This window comes from Sus scrofa, chromosome 7 (assembly GCF_000003025.6).
Source record: "Sus scrofa isolate TJ Tabasco breed Duroc chromosome 7, Sscrofa11.1, whole genome shotgun sequence".
Classification (NCBI taxonomy): domain Eukaryota; kingdom Metazoa; phylum Chordata; class Mammalia; order Artiodactyla; family Suidae; genus Sus; species Sus scrofa.
This window is the reverse complement of record NC_010449.5, coordinates 22,287,514-22,308,585: the sequence shown is the minus strand read 5'-3', so window position 1 is coordinate 22,308,585 and position 21,072 is coordinate 22,287,514. Positions and strand designations below refer to the sequence as shown.

General features: G+C 40.5%; 1 protein-coding gene and 2 non-coding genes across 3 annotated transcripts; 1 reads left to right on the top strand and 2 right to left on the bottom strand.

Annotated features, from left to right (window-relative positions):
• TRNAR-UCG lies at window positions 1,390-1,462 on the top strand. The gene has a single exon. It is a non-coding gene; the product is annotated as a tRNA-Arg (tRNA).
• On the bottom strand, window positions 4,319-4,412 carry TRNAI-UAU. The gene is made up of 2 exons: window positions 4,375-4,412; window positions 4,319-4,354 (listed from the first exon to the last, which is right to left on the bottom strand). It is a non-coding gene; the product is annotated as a tRNA-Ile (tRNA).
• GPX5 (glutathione peroxidase 5) lies at window positions 7,859-19,154 on the bottom strand. The gene is given in 5 exon segments (NM_213886.1): window positions 7,859-8,820; window positions 10,293-10,392; window positions 11,022-11,139; window positions 16,103-16,256; window positions 19,056-19,154. Coding segments are annotated over 5 exon segments (660 nt in total). The 5' UTR covers window positions 19,137-19,154; the 3' UTR covers window positions 7,859-8,613.

Here is a 21,072-nt window from a genome sequence, read left to right as displayed (position 1 = left end):
CTATATATTCTTGTGTTTGAGCACTTTCCTGCATGTTTGTTACACTTCAATTTTTTTAAAAAAATGTTTACTTTAAAAAGAAAAACAAAGCCACAAATTAGGAACGAGAACATTGCCATTATTTTAGAAGTTCCACTTGCCCCATTCCACTTTACATCCCTCTCACCTGAAATAACCACTGCAATAACGCTTGTGATCATCATTCCCTTGCTTTTGCTTATTAGCTTTACTACTTATATATGTATCCATTTAAAAAAAAAAAAAGATTATTTTAGTATGCTTAGTTTGTAGTTTCTATAGATATATCCATGTTGTATTTGTTTTGGAATGTTTTCTTATTATTGAAATAGTACCATGTTAATAAGTCATTTGGGGTGATTTCTAGATTTTTCTTTATTGCATATAATTGTTTTTAAAAATTTTTATACCTGTCATGAAAATGTGTTAAATTTCTGACCCTAATTATAATAATTTATTTTTGTTCAGTTGATCTTTGTACACATATAATCTGTTTTTAAAAACAATTATGTTTCTTCCTTTCTAGGCATTACATCATTTTTACTTTCCTTTTGTCTGGTAGGGAATAGAAGTGGAAACTCCATCTGTTCCCAATCTCAAATAGAATGTTTTGAATTGTTTGTATTTAAGTATTATGCTTTCTGAAGATTATTTTTGTTTTAAAATCAGGTTAAAGAATTTCCTACTATTTTCAGATTGTTGTGTCATTAGTGGACACTGAAATTTATTAAATGCTTTTTCTGCCTATACTGAGGTGAACATAAATTTTTCCTTTAATTTCTTGACATTCTGGTTTTGATATTAAGATGAAAGCAGACTTATAAAATGAGATATTTGTTACTATATTTTAAGTGTTTGTGTCCAGTTGAAATTATTTTCCCTGGACTGTCATAGAATTTCAGATTAAAATATCTGGATTTGGAGTTTTCTCTGTGGGAAAAAGTTGACCATTTATTCAATACCTTTAATGGTTTAGGACTATTATTCGTATTTGCTATTTCTTTATCAATCACATTTAACAATTGATTTTTTTGCAGAATTTAAGATTTCAAATTTATTGGGCAAAATTTTTACATGGTTGCACATTCTTTTCCACCTTCTGGATATCATCTTCTTATGAGAGGCATCACAAGGGAAGTATAAAATTTGGCTCCGAAAGGAAATTTGGTATGAAGCTTAGAGCAGGAGTTTGGAGAAAATAGGAATTTCTATTTTGCCTTAGTCTCTTACCATAATTTCTTGGCTTTTGTATCAATGTCACCAACTTTAAAATAAGATTATTGGGGATGTCTTTTTATAGACTGTATTGTATTGTAGAAATAACCCAGATTCTAAACACTTGTAACATTTTTCAGAGTTGGAAGTCCAGAGGACCACGTGGCCTAATGGATAAGGCGTCTGACTTCGGATCAGAAGATTGAGGGTTCGAATCCCTTCGTGGTTGCAACTTCGTTTTTAAACACTCGGATTTGCCTTTCCCTGGCATCAGGGTCCCAGCACTCCGATTCCCACATCGAAGGGAATCGTAGCCTCTGCCTTTCCGTGGCATCAGGGTCCCAGCACTCCGATTCCCACATCGTAGGGAATCGTAGCCTCCGAGCATCCCGGAGATCTCCCTTCTCGTGCGTTTGAGTCAATAAAGGGTGTTGGCGCCAACTCCCTTCGTCAAGCCGCTCTTACTAGGTCCGGCAGACACAGCACCACCCGTAGTCTTTTGGACCCTCTTCTAGTGGGTTGGGCGGGCCCAGTGAGTGAGATGGGTACTACATGGCACAAATGGAAGGAATTTTGCTCATCTGGTCAGGGAGTGCCGGGACGTCTCGGTTATTTTAGCTTACGATGACTCTCAGTCTTCTACTGGTCTTCGGTTGGAGCTCAGTAATTTGACAGTGAAAAAGCGTCTGTTTGTTGAGAGATTTTTCTTTTTGAAGTCAGTTTAAATGTCGCCCCCTTTCGAAAGTAAAGCTTGCCACATTTTAGAGGAGCTAGAGAAACAACGTCATGAAACCTGCTCCTAATTCCTCGCACGAGACGCGGGGACTTTCTCCTACCTCTGCAAAGACCAGCCGCGGGGTCCCCGCATATCGCACGATGAATTAGACTTTCAGCAATAGCTAAGGAACCAGAGTTAAAACAGAGAACTGAAACAATGAGAAGAGATAAGCCAGGCAAATTAGGACAAGGAGGGAGACGCTTCTGCAGAAGTCGAAAGAATCTGGCCAAATACATTTGAATATTTCGATGAAATGGACAAATTAATAGAAAAATATGACGTATCAAATTAGATTCAAGAAGGAATAGCAATTTTGAATGGTCTTAAACTATGGCATATTTTGAATTAGTTGTCAAATCTTCCGACAGAGAAAATTCCCTGTCCTTTGGTTTACCAGGGACTTCTTCAAAACGTTCAAAGAAATAAATCTAATCAGACAAAACTCTTTGACAGTAGAGGGAAAAAAGAAAAAAGGGTAAAGAAAAAAATCCACAACTACTCTTGCAGAATGCCATAATGAGTTTTTTCCCAATGAATGTACCTCTTAAATAGCTTCATTGAGGCATAATTTTCTTAGAATACATTGCATATATTTAAACATGTGTATAAATTTGACATATGTATAATTCATGAAACCGTCACTGCAATAAAGATCATAAACAGAGACATTACCCCCAAATGTTTCTTCATGCCTTTTGTAATCCCTGTTCATATGTTGCTGGATTTTGTTAGTATTTTGTTGAGTATTTTTCTGTCCAAGTTTATAAGAGATATTGGGCTACGGTTTTCTTATTTCATGATGTCTGTCTGGTTTTACCATTAGGGTAATAATGGCCTTCTTTTCCAATTTTAAAAAGTGTCTGTGAAGAATTAATATCAATTTTTTAAAAAATGTTTGGTAGAATTTAGCAGTGACAATGTCTGGGCTTGGACTTTCTTTGTAATTTTTACTTACTAAATCAATCTGTTTGCTTGTTATAGATTCTAATTATGCACTAAATGCTTTACTCGGTCATCTACATCTTTGTAACAAACTTAACCCAAATTTAATGGCTTAAAACAATGATTATTTATTTTGCTTGCAATTCTGCAGTTCAACAACTTTGGCTGTGCTCAACCAGGCAGTTCTTTTGCTGGTTTTGCTTGTGATCACTCATTGATTGCAGTTACCTGGCAGCTTGACTGCAACTAGATGGTCCAAAATATTCCCACTCACAGTCTGGGGTGTCAACTGGAAAGGCTAAGATGACAGGGACTCTCTCTCCACATGATCCTCCATCCTCTAGGACGGGTTAGATATGATTTCTTCACATGGTGTCTCAAGGTCCCCAGAGGGCAAGAGGAGAAGTTGTAAGGCTCTTAAGACTCATCTTGGAGCTCCCACAACATCACTTCCACAATAGCATTACCACAGCATCCTACAGGTCAGATCACAGGGTCAGCATACAAGGGGGAGGGAAATAGACTCCATCTTTTGCTAGTAGCTGCTACACAATCACACTGAAGAAGGTCATGCATAAAGGGAAGAATTTGTGGCCATCCATCAATCAATGATTTATTATCTCATTTAACACTAAAAACAACACTGTGAATAGCCTCTATTGATATGTCCATTATATATCTTGGTAAGTAAATTAACCATTATCACTTCGTTACCAAAGATAATCTAAATTTATCTGTGAGCCTTGTTTTGAACTCCCATTTCTGTGGTGGGCATCACAGGGTGGGGCCAGGAAGAAAGTAGGTGCTCCAAGTAGAGCTCTATGTCTATGTCTCGGGTGACTGATAATGTTTAAGATCCAAGGGGTGAGATAAAGTGGCCTACCCATAGGCTCCCGGCTCAACTCTGAGACTATTCTGAGACTAAACAACTGTCTCTCATATATCTACAGACAGCGTGGACTTAGAGTAATAAGCATCCTAGAGGAAGCCCGGAGGAGTGAAGAAACTGAGGAAAGCAGGTTGAAGGACAGGAAATTTTCCACTGAAATACTTACAATAAACCAAGATCGTCCACATTTCACATCATTGACAAACCAGACGTAGTTGAATTGGATACTGTCGTCTCGTCAACTGTCAAACGCTGAATTGCCAGTGTTGGCAGAAGGTAGGCACCAAAACCCACAGGATGGTATTTGTGGGGTTTTTTTCTTTTGCAGGATGGTATTTGTTATGCACGACCGTAAGCAGAGAATTTTAAGATAAACCACAGCTGAGCTCTATGATGTAAATCACAACAGTTGGTCTCTTTGGGAGAATGTCAAATTGAACCTGTCTCATTGTACAGGTTAGAAAGGAGTAAAAACCTGCTCCAGGTGAGGCTCGAACTCACAACCTCGGCATCGCTCACAAGCGTACTGTCTTATAAGTACCGCGCGCTAACCGATTGCGCCACTGGAGCTACAAATGCGAGGCGTTTAGGAAGGTATAAGTGCATATACTTTCACAGATAAAGATCATATTTTTGTTAAAAGTAGTAAATGTTATGAATAAAATGACACTTTCCAATATGGGGCTCCCAAAAATGAGCAATCAAGCCATCCCTGGTATTAGCCAATCTGCAGCCCTTTCCTCCACAACACAGAGATGCTGCCCGGGGTGAAAGTCGCAGTTCTATCCTGATTTCCGCTCAGATTCTCAAGGCTTTTCTAAATTCAGACTGTTTTTTGAATGGAGTATTTGAATGAAAATGAAAGCATTTGAATGAAAAAAAAAATTAAGTCGGTTCCACAAAGGCGGGAAGCAATCCACTTAGGAGTGTGTACTCCGTAAGAAACTAGTGCCTTTCCTTGCTTCCGGATTCCCGCGGACTTCCCTTCTCAGTGATTCTGCTTTCTTGCATCCCCATTCTCTCCACTTGGCGCTCGCTCTGCTGACCTTTCTTATGCTTCGCAAGCCACCTAACCCACCCCCACCCAAGTCACACGCTGTTTTTGTTTGTTTGTTTGTTTTTAACCTAAGAATGTTATAATATTTTGTTCCCTGAAACATTCAGAATACAAATATTTCCTTTAGAAAAACCACTGTTTCAAATGTATAGATGCAACACGAGCTCAAGGAAAGGCAGAAAAACCAAAAGATAATAACTTGGAAATTTTCTAAAGTCTCACGCTCAGAGAAATCTATTGTTTACATATGTTGTAGTTCATTTCAAGCTTTTTTTAAATTCTAATTATACGTTTTGGAACAAAAGAAACTTCCACCAGATGGATTCATGGTCTTCGTGGACGCACTGTGAACCAGACCTGAGCCACAATTCTTTATGTTACCTGGCCCCCCTTACGTCCGTTTTAACAGGGGGGCCATAAGATCACTTTGGGTCTTTCTGTATCAATATCAACTTGCACTTTGTTTCCAACAGTCCCTGAAATATGAGGGTATTTCTCTTTCTCCAGTTTATATTTATTGAGTAAATGGTCATAAATCCCTTTAGGAAAGAAATGGGGGGATTATATTCTTTGTATTTTCAGTGGAGCGGCAGGGTCCTACTTTCTCAGGACTTGGCTTCTCCTTTAAAATCATTCTAGGTCTGAAAACTGGTTCAGGATCAGAAATTGAGCAAGGTACTGAGATTTTATTTTTAATTGAGGCTGCCCTCTTTCTCCTGATTATCTTTCCTTGATTTCTTCTTATTGTGTAGACAGTGATATATGCTTGTTGGCTGCCCATCTGTCTTGTTTCTAGGGATGCTGTACTCTGTTAATCATCTCAGACACCGGACAGGGTCGGCTACCACTCTAAAATTGCCTCTCATTACAGCAAATGTGCCCACGCAGCCCTGGCACATGCACATGTGCCTCTGTGCACAGGCAGGCACACTCGTGGATTACGATGGTTGAGTGCTGCCATCTCTGGCCTGATTTATTTCAGGATCCTATAATTCCCATTGCTATCAGTGAGGCCACTTTTGTAGCAGAATCTCTTATCATCAGCCCAGGGCCAATAGAGCACACTTACCAAAGAAATTTTCAGTGATGCTGGTGGCCCTCTACGCAGTACAGTCCTTTTTTTCTTTTTTTTCTTTTCCCCCCAAACAGAATGTCCTTTGGCGCTCCTATTCACCCTATCTATTCATCTAGTGGGTTTTCCAGCATACATGGTAAATCTACTCTGGCTTGCCCATTTTTCTGAGCTTTTGATCCCTCCTTTCTGCCATCAGTCACAACAATCCTGGCATTCTTATTACATTTGATGAGAGCCATTCCTTTTTCAAGCAGAAAAATCATAATAGAATGTTGAGTTTGTGCCAGTGTGTAAAAATTCTATGCTTGAGAGAATGTTCTTGTATCAGTGAACTCTACTTCAGTTAAATTTGAGTTCCACTCTCCTTGATCCAGCACCTTTAAAATTTAGTCCTATATGGGAAAGATGCTGAGCAGGTGGCAGAAGCACATGTTTGGCAGAGGAGAGGTCTCTGCATTGTCTTTAAGCAAGAAGGACTAGCTAACTCTTAATAAGGAAAACTGGGCTCCTTCTAAAAGGCTCAAGGTGTCTCTGGAAATCTGGTGATTTAGGTGTTCTAATGCATCCCAGCAGAAGTCTCCATTCAGTGTTTCAAGGTTCTGTTCTTTTCCAGTCAAGGCCATGACCTAGGCATAGATGATAATCTAGTTTGAGAATTTAACCTACCTTGGAGTTCTACTATTTTATGATTAAATCTTCAGTCTGAACCTTAGCTTTTTGTACCTTTGAGTTGCAGGATATGAGACGCTCTTTATTTCCTCCTATGGAGAGCCTAGCTTTCACAGTTAGCCTTTATTTGATGAAGCATCATCCTTAGCCTTTAACCATCTCTCTCCAAAATGTCTATTTCTTCTAGTAACAACCATACAATTCTATTATATTGTAATTACCATCTCTTCCATATTTCTCAAGCACTTGATACATCACATCCGCTTTTGCATATTCACCCGTATAGCATCTTAGTTCCGGTTTGGTGAAATTTTTAAAAATTGCTACTTTGGGAGTTCCCCTTGTAGCGCAGCAGAAACTAATCTGAATAGTAGCCATGAAGATTTGGGTTTGATCCCTGGCCTTGCTCAGTGGGTCGGGGATCTGGTTGCCTGTGAGCTATGGTGTAGGTTGCAGATGAAGCTCAGATCACCCATTGCTATGGCTGTGGCATAGGCCAGCAGCTGTAGCTCCAATTCAACCCCCTAGCCTGAGAACTTCCATATGGTGCGGTAGGGCCCTAAAAAGAAAGAAAAAAAAAATTGCTACTTTGCATCAGTGGCTTTTTGTGCTCTACCAGTCCCCTCGCTGCCAACCAGATAGTGGGTAATTCAGTTTCAAAAATCTCATCTTAGCATCTTCTTTCTCAGACCACTTTTGCTACCAACTATTGCAGATTGGGTTCCCTGGAAAAGCTCCAATGTGAGGATTTGCATTCAGAAAGTTTACGGGGCACTATCTCAGGGTCAATACCTGAGAAGCGATGAAAAGAATAAGAATTTGTTAAAGGGGAAAATAGGGCTGCAGTGCAAGTGCAAAGATATCTGCCTATCTCTTGGGGAACCCCACTGCTGGGCTGGGCCCTTCACAGTTGTCTAATCTGAGAAGTCAGATCTTGGCTGTTATACCTCTCATTGATCAATAATTGGATACAGGCTGTCTCTGGAAATGAAACATGATCTTGACCTGAGACAATTCCTAAAGAAGGATGAGAGCCATTGGGTAACAACCTTCCAAGTATCTGGGAGGGTAAATCCGTCTGTCCAAGGGGTTCATGTAATTTGGTCAATACCCCGTTGGTAGCAGTCACAGTGAGAAGATAAGGCAAGATAAGAGAGAGAGAAGATGATTTTGAGCACAGAACAGGATTTAAAAACCAGTACTGTCATCCCAGATGCTGCAGAAAACATTTTATTGGAGATAGTGACATTTTATTGGAGATAGTTCTGAAGCTGAGAAATATAGGGTTGAGAGGGGAAAGCCTATTCTTCAAAGGTGTTCTGCCCAAGTGTCATAACCTGAATGCACTGAAGATCAGACATAGGACAGTTTTTGTAGGGTCCACATTAGACAGAGACTCTGGGCCCACTCTCAGTATGATGCTCTTCCCTTCAAGTGACACAATTTCCTGCTCCCAGTCTACCTAGGGCTCCTACAGGAGAATAACAGATCAGAAGGGGCAGGTGTGGGTGGGGTGTCACAGATAAAGACTGATCCAAAAAGATTTGGAAATTGACATTACATGTTTGTCCTAGGGGAGGACAGATGTTATGAAGGAAAATCTATGTTGAATGGCTATTTCTACACCTTTAGGATAGAAAGAGAAGGAGGAGTCATAATGTCCAGGAATGTTCTTTTTTAGGAGATTGTGGAAAATTGAACCATTATTATGGGAAGGTGATTTTCCTTTGATAGATATATATTATTAAATTTGTAATAGAGGGCTGAGGGTTTAGGGATTCCATTTTTTTTCTTCACCCACATATTCTTGCAAGGGGAAAGAGCAATAGGCTTCTGAATATTTTTGGCACCATGGAGGTGATTAGTCAAGTGGAGGCCATTTAAGAAGAGAGTATAGTGAAAAGTGGATTTCTTTTTTAGCAGGTCTTCAGGAAAGAAGCAGGATGGCTTCTGTCCCCTACCCAGTCTTCTCATTCAGTTTTGAACTGTTTCAGGTATGCCAGAATATCGGACTTGACTGTACTGATGGGAGTCTCATGGACCCAGCGCATGACAGGGACTCCATCAGGCCCTACCAGGAACTTTTCAAAATTCCAGCGGATGTCGTGGACCCTGATGGGTTCCCAAGATATATATCCGATTGAGCCAATAAGCTCAGAAGGGTGAGGACAGGAATGCTGTAGCAGAGAGATGGAAAAGAGAAAATGACAAGGTAACTTCTGCTCTTGAATGATCCAGGCTATTTTCAATCACAGGTAATCCACTCCCTCTTATATTTAGATATTTTCATTTTCTGTGATTCTTAATAAAATATCTGAATCACAACCATGCCAACTACCAAGAATGTAGATATTACAGGAGTTCCCTCTGTGGTGGCTGAGAACTTCCATGTGCCACAGGTGCAGCAAAAAAAAAACAAAAAACAAACAAACAAAAAATTTCTATATACTACAGCAAAAGTCTATTCCCTCTTTCTGTTTCTCCCTGTGACCCCGCCAATGCAAAATCCCGCTGCTATTAATAAGGCATGGCATCTCACTAGCTTTCAGTTTCCTTTTCTGCAAAGTGAATGACTTAGAGTAGAATGTGGTTTCTCAGGTATTGGTGCTCCATGGGACAGTAACATTTCAAAAATAGCTCTTGATACCAATATGGAGTTACAACATTTTGTTTTGTCAAATAAGAGAAAAATTTAAAAACACAATTACTTCGGAGTTCCCGTTATGGCTCAGCGTTAACGAACCCGACTAGGATCTATGAGGATGAGGGTTCAATCCCCGGCCTCGCTCAGTGGTCAAGGATCCGGCGTTACCATGAGCCGTGGTGTAGGTCGCAGACCTGGCTCTGATCCTGTGTTCCTGTAGCTGTGGTGTAGGCCGGCAGCAGTACCTCTGATTCGGCCCCTAGCTTGAGAACTTCCCTATGCCTAGGGTGCATCCCTAAAAACCAAGCATATAAACAAAACCCCGCAAATACTTCATCATTAATTTTAAAAAGACAATTATAAGAATAAATTACATATAGGTCCTGAAACTAGAATACAGGGCAATCCTATAAATCAGTCGAGTTTTTGGAATCCTCCTTACGTTGCCCTTTTTAAAAAATATACTGAGAATATATAAAAAATCTCAACATGGGCCAGCCTTGACTGACACTCCAACATTTAGGAACAATGAATTCTGATCATCTTCAGGGATCATTTCTGCTCTCACATTCTCTATATCTAAGAGTCAGTGTTTCATAAAGGCACTTACTACATTGTTCTGTACCTGTTGATTTCTATGCCTTCCTCTCCAATATGAACTCATCAAGGAATGAGGACTGTGCCTTCTCATCTTTATATTCTTATTATTTAGCAAACTGCCTTAGAGATAGCAGGCACACAACAAAGGTACCTCGAATGCATGAACATCAATGAGCAAAAGAGGGTGATCCCAGCAAAGGCTGCCCTTGTACACATGCTCCACCACACAAAGCCACAGCCTCATAGATACTAACAAATTAAATTCCAGTCCCTCTGCTAATCTAGGATCTCCTCCAAAGAGTCCAGTTCTACCTCCAGGCGGAAGCCCTTGGGTCCATTTCTACCACACCAGCTCTATGCTAGGAATATCAAGGAAGAAGAGGCTTAGGTCAGTAATTGACTCACCTTCAAGAAGGTGAAGACTTTCTGTTCTTTTTCACCATTCACGTCCCCTTTCTCAAAAAGCTGGAAATTAGGTACATATCCTCCCCCTGGACGGACATACCTGCAATGAACCATAATGTTCCCAGGAAGCTCCAAAATATAAAAGAGAATGTTATGATGGAATACCAGAATTTGAGGTCTTGGGAAAGGGGAGAAAGACATGGAGATATAGAAAACACGGTTGGAAAGGGAAAATATGGCCCTTTTTAAACTTTGGGCTTCCTGATTCACTTTATTTTTCTTTGTGCCACATCTTGCCACTGCCCCTCCTCTCTCCTCACCCCACGCCCACTGTTTCTGTACCAGAAATACCAGGAGCTATTTCTGCGCTCCTGCTCCTTCATGTCCATCCAGGCCTCACTACCCAGGGAAGAGGAGAGTCTGTGGACACTGCCAAATTCACATCAGCAGAAGCCAAAGTGAAAATCAGTTTGTTCCTATAGTGGCTCAGTGGGTTAAGGATTGGCTTTGCAGCACATTTGGATCTGGTGTTGCTGTAGCCGTTGGGTAGGTCTCAGCTGCAGCTCCAATTCAACCCTACCCCAGAAACTTCCATACGCCACAGCTGCGACAGATACCCCTAAACCTATTAATCCCCTAGCCATCCTGGAAGCCCTCGACATGGAAGTGCTTCTGCAAACTGAGGAAAAGGTAGACAAAACCCCTATAGGGTTTCAGGTAGGCACTTACTTCAATCCCAGAAGGATCTCTGAGTTTTCTCCTGGTTCTTGCTTCCCAAATTGGTTGCAGGGAAAGCCCAACACAACTAGGCCAAAAGGCTTCAGCTCCTCCTGAAGTGTATTCAGTTCTGTGGGTAGAGAAGGGACAGTATAGTGGCCTGACTAGGGATCCTGCCTTGTGTAGAGAAAGATCCTTGGAGTTACTCATTTTACTGAGGAAAAAACATAGGCCTAGAGAAGAAAACAATTATCTAGGCCACAAAGACTGTTAGTGGCAGAGCTGAAGTGAGATACTGGTTCTCCAGATATGTTTTCAAAAGCTCTTTGTTATAGTAAAGTATTTCTCAAATCTGCAGCATATCAGAATCAACTGGAAGTCTTTCCTTAAAAATAGGGTTGGCTATGTCCCATTCCAGAGAATTCTCTGATCCCATTCTCCTGAGATGGCCCCCAAGTCATCTTTATTCTTGTGAAGCTCAGCAGATCACTGCTAGTGGGACTGTAAAATGTGCAACTGCTATGGAAAATAGTGTGCAGATTTCTTAAAAAATTAAAAATAGAACTACCGCAGCTCCAACAGTCTCACTTCTGGGTATATACACAAAAGAATTGAAAGCAGGGTCTCAAAGAGATATTTGCCTACCTATGTTCTTAGCAGCACTATTCATAATAATCAAGAAGTGGAAGCAATCCAAATGTCCATTGATGGACAAATGAAAAAACAAAATATGGTATATACATACAATAAATATTATTCAGCCTTAAAATGGGAGGAAATTCTGTTACATGCTACAACATAGATGAACCCAAAGACATTTTGGCTAAGTGAAGTAAATTAGTCATATGAAGACAAATATTGCAGGTAAGACAAACACATGTGGTATCTAAAGTAGTCAAACTTGGAGTTCCCATCGTGGTGCAGTGATTAACGAATCTAACTAGGAATCATGAAGTTGTGGGTTCGATCCCTGGCCTTGCTCAGTGGGTTAAGGATTTGGTGTTGCCTTGAGCTGTGGTGTAGGGCTGTGGTGTAGGTCGCAGACACAGCTCAGATCCCACATTGCTGTGGCTCTGGCTTAGGTCGGCAGTCTGATTAGACTCCTAGCCTGGGAATCTCCATATGCCACGGGAAGTGGCCCTAGAAAAGGCAAAAAGACAAAAATAAATAAAGTAGTCAAACATAGAAACAGAAAGCAGAATGGTGGTTACCAGGTGCTGCGGGGGAAGAGAAAAGGGGATGTTGCTGTTGAATGGATACAGAGTTTCGGTTTTGCAAGGTAGAAAAATTCTGGAGAGTTGTTTCAAAACAATGTGAATATTTTTAACACTAGTGAATAGTACTCTTAAAAATGGTTAAGATGGGGAGTTCTCTTGTGATGTAGCAGGTTAAAGATGCAGCGTTGTCACTGCTGTGGCTCAGGTTCAATCCCTGGCCCAGGTACTTCCGCATGCTGTGGATGTGGCCCCCCCAAAAAAAAAGAAAGAAAGAAAAGAAAAAAAGGTTAAGATGGCAAATTTTATGTTATGTCTTTTTTTTAAACCACAAGTAAAAAATAAAAAGCTTACCAGGTGATTTTATTTTTTTTTCTTTTTAGAAGAGGTTCTTCTTAATTTTTTTAAATTATCATTGATTTACAATGTTCTGTCAATTTTTGCTGTACAGCAAAGTGACCCAGTCATATATATATAATATATGTATATACATTCTTTTTCTCACATTATCCTCCATCAAGTCCCATCGCAAGTGATTAGATATATAGTTCCCTGTGCTATACAGTAGGATCCCATTGTCCATCTACGCCAAATGCAACAGTTTTCATCTACTAACCCCAGACTTCCAATCTATCCCACTCCCTTCCCCTCCCCCAGCAAACACAAGTCTGTCCTCCATGTCCATGATCTTTTCTATTTTGTAGGTAGATCATTTGTGCCATATTTTATTTTTTTTATTTTATTTTTTATTTTTATTTTTTTAAATAATTTTTTTATTTTCCCACTGTACAGCAAGGGGGTCAGGTTATCCTTATATGTATACATTACAATTACATTTTTCCCCCACTGTGCCATATTTTAGACTCCACATGTAAGTGATATCATATGGTGTCTACCGTTCACTTTCTGACTTACTTCACTCAGTATGAGAGCCTCTAGTTCCATCCATGTTGCTGCAAATGGCATTATTTTGTCCTTTTTTATGGCTGAGTAGTATCCCATTGTTTGTATGTATGTACCACATCTTCCCAATCCATTCATCTATTGATGGGCATTTAGGTTGTTTCCATGCCTTGGCTATTTCACAGGTGATTTTAAAACAAAACTTTATGGAGTTCCCGTCATGGCGCAGTGGTTGACGAATCCGACAAGGAACCATGAGGTTGCGGGTTCGATCCCTGCCCTTGTTCAGTGGGTTAACGATCCGTCATTGCCGTGAGCTGTGGTGTAGGTCTCAGACGCGACTTGGATCCTGCGTTGCTGTGGCTCTGGTTAGGCTGGCAGCTACAGCTCTGATTAGACCCCTAGCCTGGGAACCTCCATATGCCATGGGAGCGGCCCAAAGAAATAGCAAAAAGACAAAAAAAAAAAAAAAAAAAAAAGAAAGAAAGAAAACCATAAAACAAAACTTTGTTTGAATATCACTGCTCATCAGTTTGTCTTCATGGTTGGTTAATTCATAGATTGAATCTTTCTTTTTTAAAGCATAAGACATGCACAATGAGAATGTGCTTTCTCCTCTGTATAGGCTGGTTCACTCTGGGTGGAGTGAGAATAAATCTGATTAGGCCATGAGAACCAGAGAAATTCCAAGTGGAGCTTCCTAGTGTTCTTCAAGAGTTTTCAGGATGTTAGGGAGTTCCCGCTGTGGCTCAGTGGTAACAAATCTGACTAGTATCCATGAAGATTCAGGTTCAATACCTAGTCTCGCTCAGTGGGTTAATGGCATTGGCGTGAGCTGTGGTGTAGGTTGAAGACACGGCTTGGTTCCCCAGTTGCTGTGGTTGTGGCATAGGCCAGCAGCTAGAGCTCCAATTTTACCCCTAGCCTGGGAACCTCCATATGCCCTAGGTACGGACCTAAAAAGCAAAAAGAAAAAAAAATTTGCCTTCAGGATGTTAAAGCTGTAGTCTATCTAAAAATCCTCACTAATATGCCCCAATACAAGCTTCCAACTGCCTTCTTCCCCAAGTTTTCCCCACGTTTTCTAACTTGTCTTTTCAGACTTTTATTTTCTTTGTTAACTCTTACTGAGCTTGATACCTTCAGTCCCCTGACAAACAGTAACTAGTCCCACTCAAATTCTGCTCAGCCAACAGGTCAACTGATGTTTCCTCTCAGTCCTTTTGTTTAGTTTTGCAATATAGAGATTGCTTTCCTGTTTCCACATGGTTCCTCAGTACCTTTCCCTGCAATTCTCCCCTCTTGTCTTTAGTAATTGTAGATAATCACTTCCTCAAGGAAAGAGACAATAAATTAGGAAACCTGCCTTCTGGTTCTTGAGAAACCATTCCTCAGTATCCTCACCTGTTATATACAGAGCAGGAACTAATAAGTTGATTTTTAAAGTCCTTATAAACTGGTAAAATGAAGTATGGTCCAATAGAATATCATCCAGTCTTTAAACAAGGAAGGAAATTGCCTGAACCCCAAGGTACCTTATGAATTAAAAAAAGCGAAGTGGGAGTTCCCGTTGTGGCGCAGTGGTTAACGAATCCGACTAGGAACCATGAGGTTGCGGGTTTGATCCCTGCCCTCGCTCAGTGGGTTAAGGATCCGGCATTGCTGTGAGCTGTGGTGTAGGTTGCAGAGGTGGCTGGGATCCCAGTGTATGCTGCGGGAGCGGCCCAAGAAATGGCAAAAAGACAAAAAAAAAAAAAAGCGAAGTGGCAAAGAGTATTTATAATATGTTATCAACCAGGGAAAAAGTTAAAAAAAAAAAGAATCTATATATTTTATAAATATGATAATACTGTACGGAGGTAAAGAAGTAAAAAGACTTTTCACTCTAAACTTTTTTATTCCTTTAATTTTAAACTTATGAATATATTACCTTTTAAAAGCATAACAATCAAAAATTGCAAACGAAGTTCTTATTAGTTCAAATATAAGAAGTAGATTTTTTTCTTTCTTTTCTTTCTTTTGTTTTGTTTTGTTTTGTTTTATAGCTGCACCTGAAGCATATAAAAGTTCCCAGGCCTGGGATTGAATCCTTTTTAACCCACTGCACTGGAGTCAGGGAGCAAACCCAAGCCTCACAGCCACCTGAGCTGCTGCAGTTAGATTCTTAACCCACTGCAACACAATGGGAACTCCAAGAAGTTCATTTTTTTTTCTGATAAAATTAATCCTGTTCATTATTTATTGGCTTTCAATCAACATGACCTGATGTGTGCGGAAGATAGAATTTTGCCCTGAATAACGTACAGAGAGGGGGAAAAAACTACACTTAAAGGAGGCAAGAGGAGGTTGGAGAGGGAGTATTTTCCTCTGTTATGGTCTCATCTACCAGGCCTCTCTCCAGTCAAATGCAGCTCCAGATATAAAACCTCTTTCCCCTTTTCCCTGTCTTTGTAAGATATTTGTAAAACCCTGGAAAAGTCTCAAAAACATTGATCCTACCTCCTGATTTACCAAAGAGGCTTGAATCTTCAGAGAGTCTCCTAGCTCTCAAAAACATATTGATTCTCCTGGAAATGTCAGGAGCAAAGCAGAGGCAGGACATAGGGAAGGGGTCAGCAAACATTTTCTGTGAAGGGCCAAACGGTAATTTCAGATTTTACAAGCCAGATGGTCTCTGGCATCATTACCCATACAACTACTCAACTCTGCCTTGGAGCATAATATCAACCACAGACATCTGTAAATGAATGGGCATGGCTGTGTTCAATAAAACTTTGTTCATAAAAGCAGGCTGGCCAGATTTACCCTGTGGACCATAGTTTGCTGACGACTCCTAACACCAAGGAATAAAGTCACTTGATCAAGAGTATTTATTTTGACACATATAGTTAGAAATTAGAAGATAATTCCAGTATTATTTAGAATATAATGAGCTGGAAAACTTAGTCTCAGGGAGATTTGGCTCTGAACTCTTACCAGGATACTGGGCTGTCAGACCACAATAGGTAGCCACATTGACAAAAAGGACATGCTTGCCCGCGTACTGCTTGAACTGAATGTGTTCGTTTCCATTAAGAGTGAAAGCGTCATAGTCATAGATGGTGCCTGTCACGTCTTTGTAGCAATCCATCTGGAAGATTTTTTAAAAATCATAATATTAGTAACAATAATTCCTGATACTAGTGTAATCTTTCAAAGCACTCAAAGAATAATCCATATATTAACAGACCCCACAAACAAATAAGAGTTGTCTACGGTGTCAATGACGAGACTGAAACTTAGATCTTGTGACTTGAAAAGCAAATTTTTTTGGGGAACAAGTAGTCAAGTCTCTCTATTATCCTGAAAGGGGTAAGATACCAGGGACTGCTTGGATGAATAGAAAGGTGCAGAGGTTCATGAGCAGGAATGGGATGACCTGGAAGTTAGTGGGCCAAACAGAAAAGCACACTGCCTTTCATGCTTTTGTGAAAACGAAGCTACTCCTTACCTCTGGATTGAAGGCATCCTGCCTGGACCCCCTCAGTGAAGGGAAGGTTTAAAATTGCCTAAGTATTTCAGGACGGCCCTGTTACTTCTTTAACTTTCCCTAGGTCTTCTGACTTACCCATTCTTCAGCATGGTGGAGTAGAAAGAGCTCTATCTGGGAGTCAGAAGCCAGTTCTCTTGTTGGATTTTCTTGTGAACCAGTCTCATCCTTGGTTCCTGGTTTCCTCATTGTAAAATGAAGGTATTCATCTAGAATCCTATTAGATCCTCAGGTTTAATATTCTAGAATCTAGTATTACACCCACCTTGAGTCATTTTCTCTTTCATGGCACTCTCTTACTCATATGATGGTCTTGAAAGCCAATATTGTCAAATTCTAACTTTCTGTTGCTCCCAGGAAAGGAAGTGGCGAGCTCAAAACCCCATCTGTGAGCAGGTCACTAAGATCTGTCTGGCAGTATCCAACTTACCACATACCCAGCTCTTCACCCACTATGCTCTTGGCATTTAATACCTGCCTTTATCTTCAGCTCCATCTATCCGATTCCTCATCAGTCTCCTAAACATATTTGAGCAGAGTTCTGCATAACAGAAATAAGTTCTACATGAAATTCTCTTTGCCTGTTCTTAGGTTAAATTCCTCTATGGGCAACTCTCATCTTATTCCTCCTCAGTCTCTATCCATGCAGGGTCCATGCAGGGTCCATGCAGGACCCAAAATGTGCTGACTCCACAGTGCTCACCAGCCCTTCTTGATCCCTTCCTCTATATTAAGAAAACTGCTACAAATTGCTGCTGGAATGTAGGGCATATAAAATACTGGTACTTGAAAAGAAAGCTAATGTCCAAACCACCCAGTGGGAAAAAAATAAAGCAGAGAGGTACTGACCAGAGAAAGGATGGAAGGACATTATCTGATAAGAGAGGTCCAGACTTAAGCTGTAATTAAACTAGACTCCCTGGAAATGCAAAGGACTATAAAATATTTTAGTCAAACACCGTCTGCCCCCACGTAAAGAAGGAGTGATCCAGCACAAAACCAAATCAAACTTTTCCACTGATTGTATCACTAGCACACCAGGTTTAGCTACTTAGTCCCCGCTCCTGGGGAGTAAGCATTTTCTCTGTGCAGGCTTTTGCACCTTTCCCTAAATGCGTTTACACACACCATCAAAACTGAGACATGTATAAAGAGAACATTATAACAAGGCATCCATTCCTATCCCCATGATGCCTGGTTCCAAGCTAAACATTTTTAAGAATTTGCCTTTTTTTTCCTCCTTTGGTACTGCAATGAAAATTATTGAAAATCATGTTGGATAGCAGACTGTGGGGACTTTAGACTCTGAACTTGAAGACTCCTTATAGTTCAGTCCAGCTTACTCCTGATATTCATTGCTCTCTGTTCCACATTTATTTAAATCTGTGTGATATGTCTCAAATGCCTCCAGACTCAGCTTTTTTATAAAGCAACTTCTACAGCCCAGGTTCTTCACACTCAAGTGGCAGCACTGAATAATGTAAAAGCCCTATCAACTCTCAAAAATAGGGAAATCACTCAGGAGGTTATTCAGTTAAGAAGGAGGAAGATCTCACTAGAACTGCCTTTTATGGAGTACATTATATGTATAATAGTTATTGCTCACCCACTCAGTAATTGGGTAAGCACATAGGTAGATACTGTTGCACACATATTTATGAGAAAGCAGAGACCAACGGAGGTGAAGTGACGTGTCTAAGGCCAAAATTGGTAACCTACTTTGTAAATGAGAGTCACTTGCCCCGAACTTCATGATTCCTTTTTGTTTCTGAGTCATCTAGTTTGCTGCTATTCTTCCTTGAACTGCCCCTGCCACTGCCATACACACATTTTTATCAATAAAGCAATAGATTCATGAATTGGAAATAGATTCCTCATTTCAGTTCCTGTTGTTTTAGGCCCCCAATTAATTTTTTTCCATGTGCTTTATGTTTCTCTGATAATGCTTTGATTTTATCCATCCCTATAACTTGCGCATTAGTTCTTCCACTTCTTCATGGGCTTCCTTCTGGGCTGCATCTGAGATGACTCAGCTGAGCCTCTCTTCAAACCCTGGTCCCCACCCATTCTGATGCCCACCATGTCCCATGCCTCAAACCCAGCTCTGATCCACATACTGATGTGGCTAGAGAGGTATTTGGGTGACCTCTACCTGGAGAAGAAGGGGAGAAAGGATCGTAGTAAAAAAATATTTCCATCCCTACACATATTCAACTCAAGGAATACCCATTATAGGAGTAAAGAAAATTCAAGGAGAAGAGAAAAAAGGTTCAGGGGAACCCATAAAGAGGGCGAAAGCAAAGATCAGAGTCTTACAAGAAGGACCAATGGTGGGATCTTGGAGCAGGACAGAAGACTCTACCTTTGAGCCCTGACCCACTCCCTCTGGAGGTCACTCACCTTCTCCAGATTGGAATTTGTCTGCACGAAGCCAGCCATGAAAAGAGGGAAAAGATAGAAGGCCCCTAACTGTACAGTCATGACTAATATCTATAGATCACTAGCCTCAGAGTCTGAGTTCATCAGGCACCCAGCAGACTTTTGATATTCTGACAGGGACTAGTCCAAGCCTATGCAGACCAATCACAGGGCAGCAATTTCTCGGATGTGAGTGGGGCAAGAAGAGTAGAATTCAAACCACATCCTCGCCTACATGCACCCCCATGAGCATTCAGCGCTCACTAGTGCGGTAAAGACCTAGGACTCATACAAATTCTTGCAGAAGTAAGAAAAGACAAGGCTAAGCCCTCCACTGTTCTTGAAGACCATTGCCTATTTTTTTCTGAGTGGGTAGCTATCTCTAGGTACAGACACAACCCCCGCCCCCCAGACATTGCAGTAAAGTTACTGCAAAAATTACATAGACATTCCATTCCTAATATTATTATTTGAGCTTTAAAAAAAAAAATCAATGAATGGACCATATATGATCTCTCTAAGAGAGTTACAAGGAAACTAGCCCTGAGGAAGGGAAAACTATTTGCATGTTAATATGTTTACTACAAATGCTTTCAGGTGCCTATACATCAGTAAGAAAAACAAAGCAGTGCTAGAGAAACATGGGCACCAGACAATAAACCAAATGGCATCTGTGTCAGGATACAATGTTCTCCCTTACCAATAATCAAAGAGATGTGAACAAGAAAAGCTGCATTCTGCATTTATCAGATTGGCCAAAGTTCAAAGGAATGGAGGTACCCAGTCTGGCTCTCACACACTAGGTGGGGACAGGGAAGACTACTAACTGTGGCTGACTTGCTGGAGGATAATCTGCCATTCTGAATGCAATGCTTTTTATTTTAAAATGTATTTTATTTTATCTTATTTTTTGTTTTTAGGGCTGCACCCTCAGTGTATGGAGAACCCGAGGCCAGGGGTCAAATCAGAGCTACAACTGCCAGCTACAGCCACAGCCACAGCCACAGCCACTCAGGATCCAAGCTAAATCTACGACCTACACCACAGCTCGGATCCTTAACCCACTGAATGAGGCCAGGGATTGAACCCGCAACTTCGTGGTTCCTAGTCAGATTCATTTCTGCTGCACGACACTTTTTTAAAAAGTGAATAACTTTACAATTTTTTCTTAAATTTTGAAATAATTATAAATGTACAGAAAGTTGCAAACACTCTTCTTAATCTCCTGGAAGCCCCAGGGCCCAAGAAGGATAATGGAAATGAGACTCATTTTCCTCTAAGGACAAAAATGTTTCACTCCTCAACCAGCAAAAAAAACCCTCCATCTATGCAGCAATAGTTTCCAGCCACTGTTCAATAGTCTCAGCTAAAATTTTTGAGTAGATGAGCTGATAATGCAGACTGGAGCCCTAGAAATTGCTGAGTTTTTCACATAAATAACGCATTTAATAACATTTAATCAGCTTCTTGGGAGGCTCTTAAAAAACCTTTCCCCTCTTCTGCACAGTATAGTCTTACTTTTTGGACCTCAGTTGCTAAAGCTTGAGTTAATCATACCTCTAAATTTATGACTATTTGTCCTTGCAAGGTACCTCTCTTGTTTTATTTATTATCCATACCCAAATTCCATTGATTTTTGATTCCCAAACTCCATTTTTCTTCCCCTCTTCCTATAGGTAAAATATGTTTAATATGCATATTGCTCTTATTCTTGAAAAATTTGTGTATTCCCCATCAGATTACTAGTTCTTTGAAGTTTAAAAAATTATTTTTTTTCCCCATTTGGATCTCAGATTTAAAGGGTTTAATTAATCAAACTTTTAAATTTATGGTCCTTGGACTTCCTGTAGTTGCTTAGTGGTTAATGAACCCAACTAGGAACCATGAGGTTTCAGTGGCCTCGATCACTGGTTAAGGATCCGGCGTTGCTGTGCACTGTGGTGTTGCCGTGCTCTGTGGTGTAGGTCACAGATGTGGCTGGGATCTGGCGTCTGTGGCT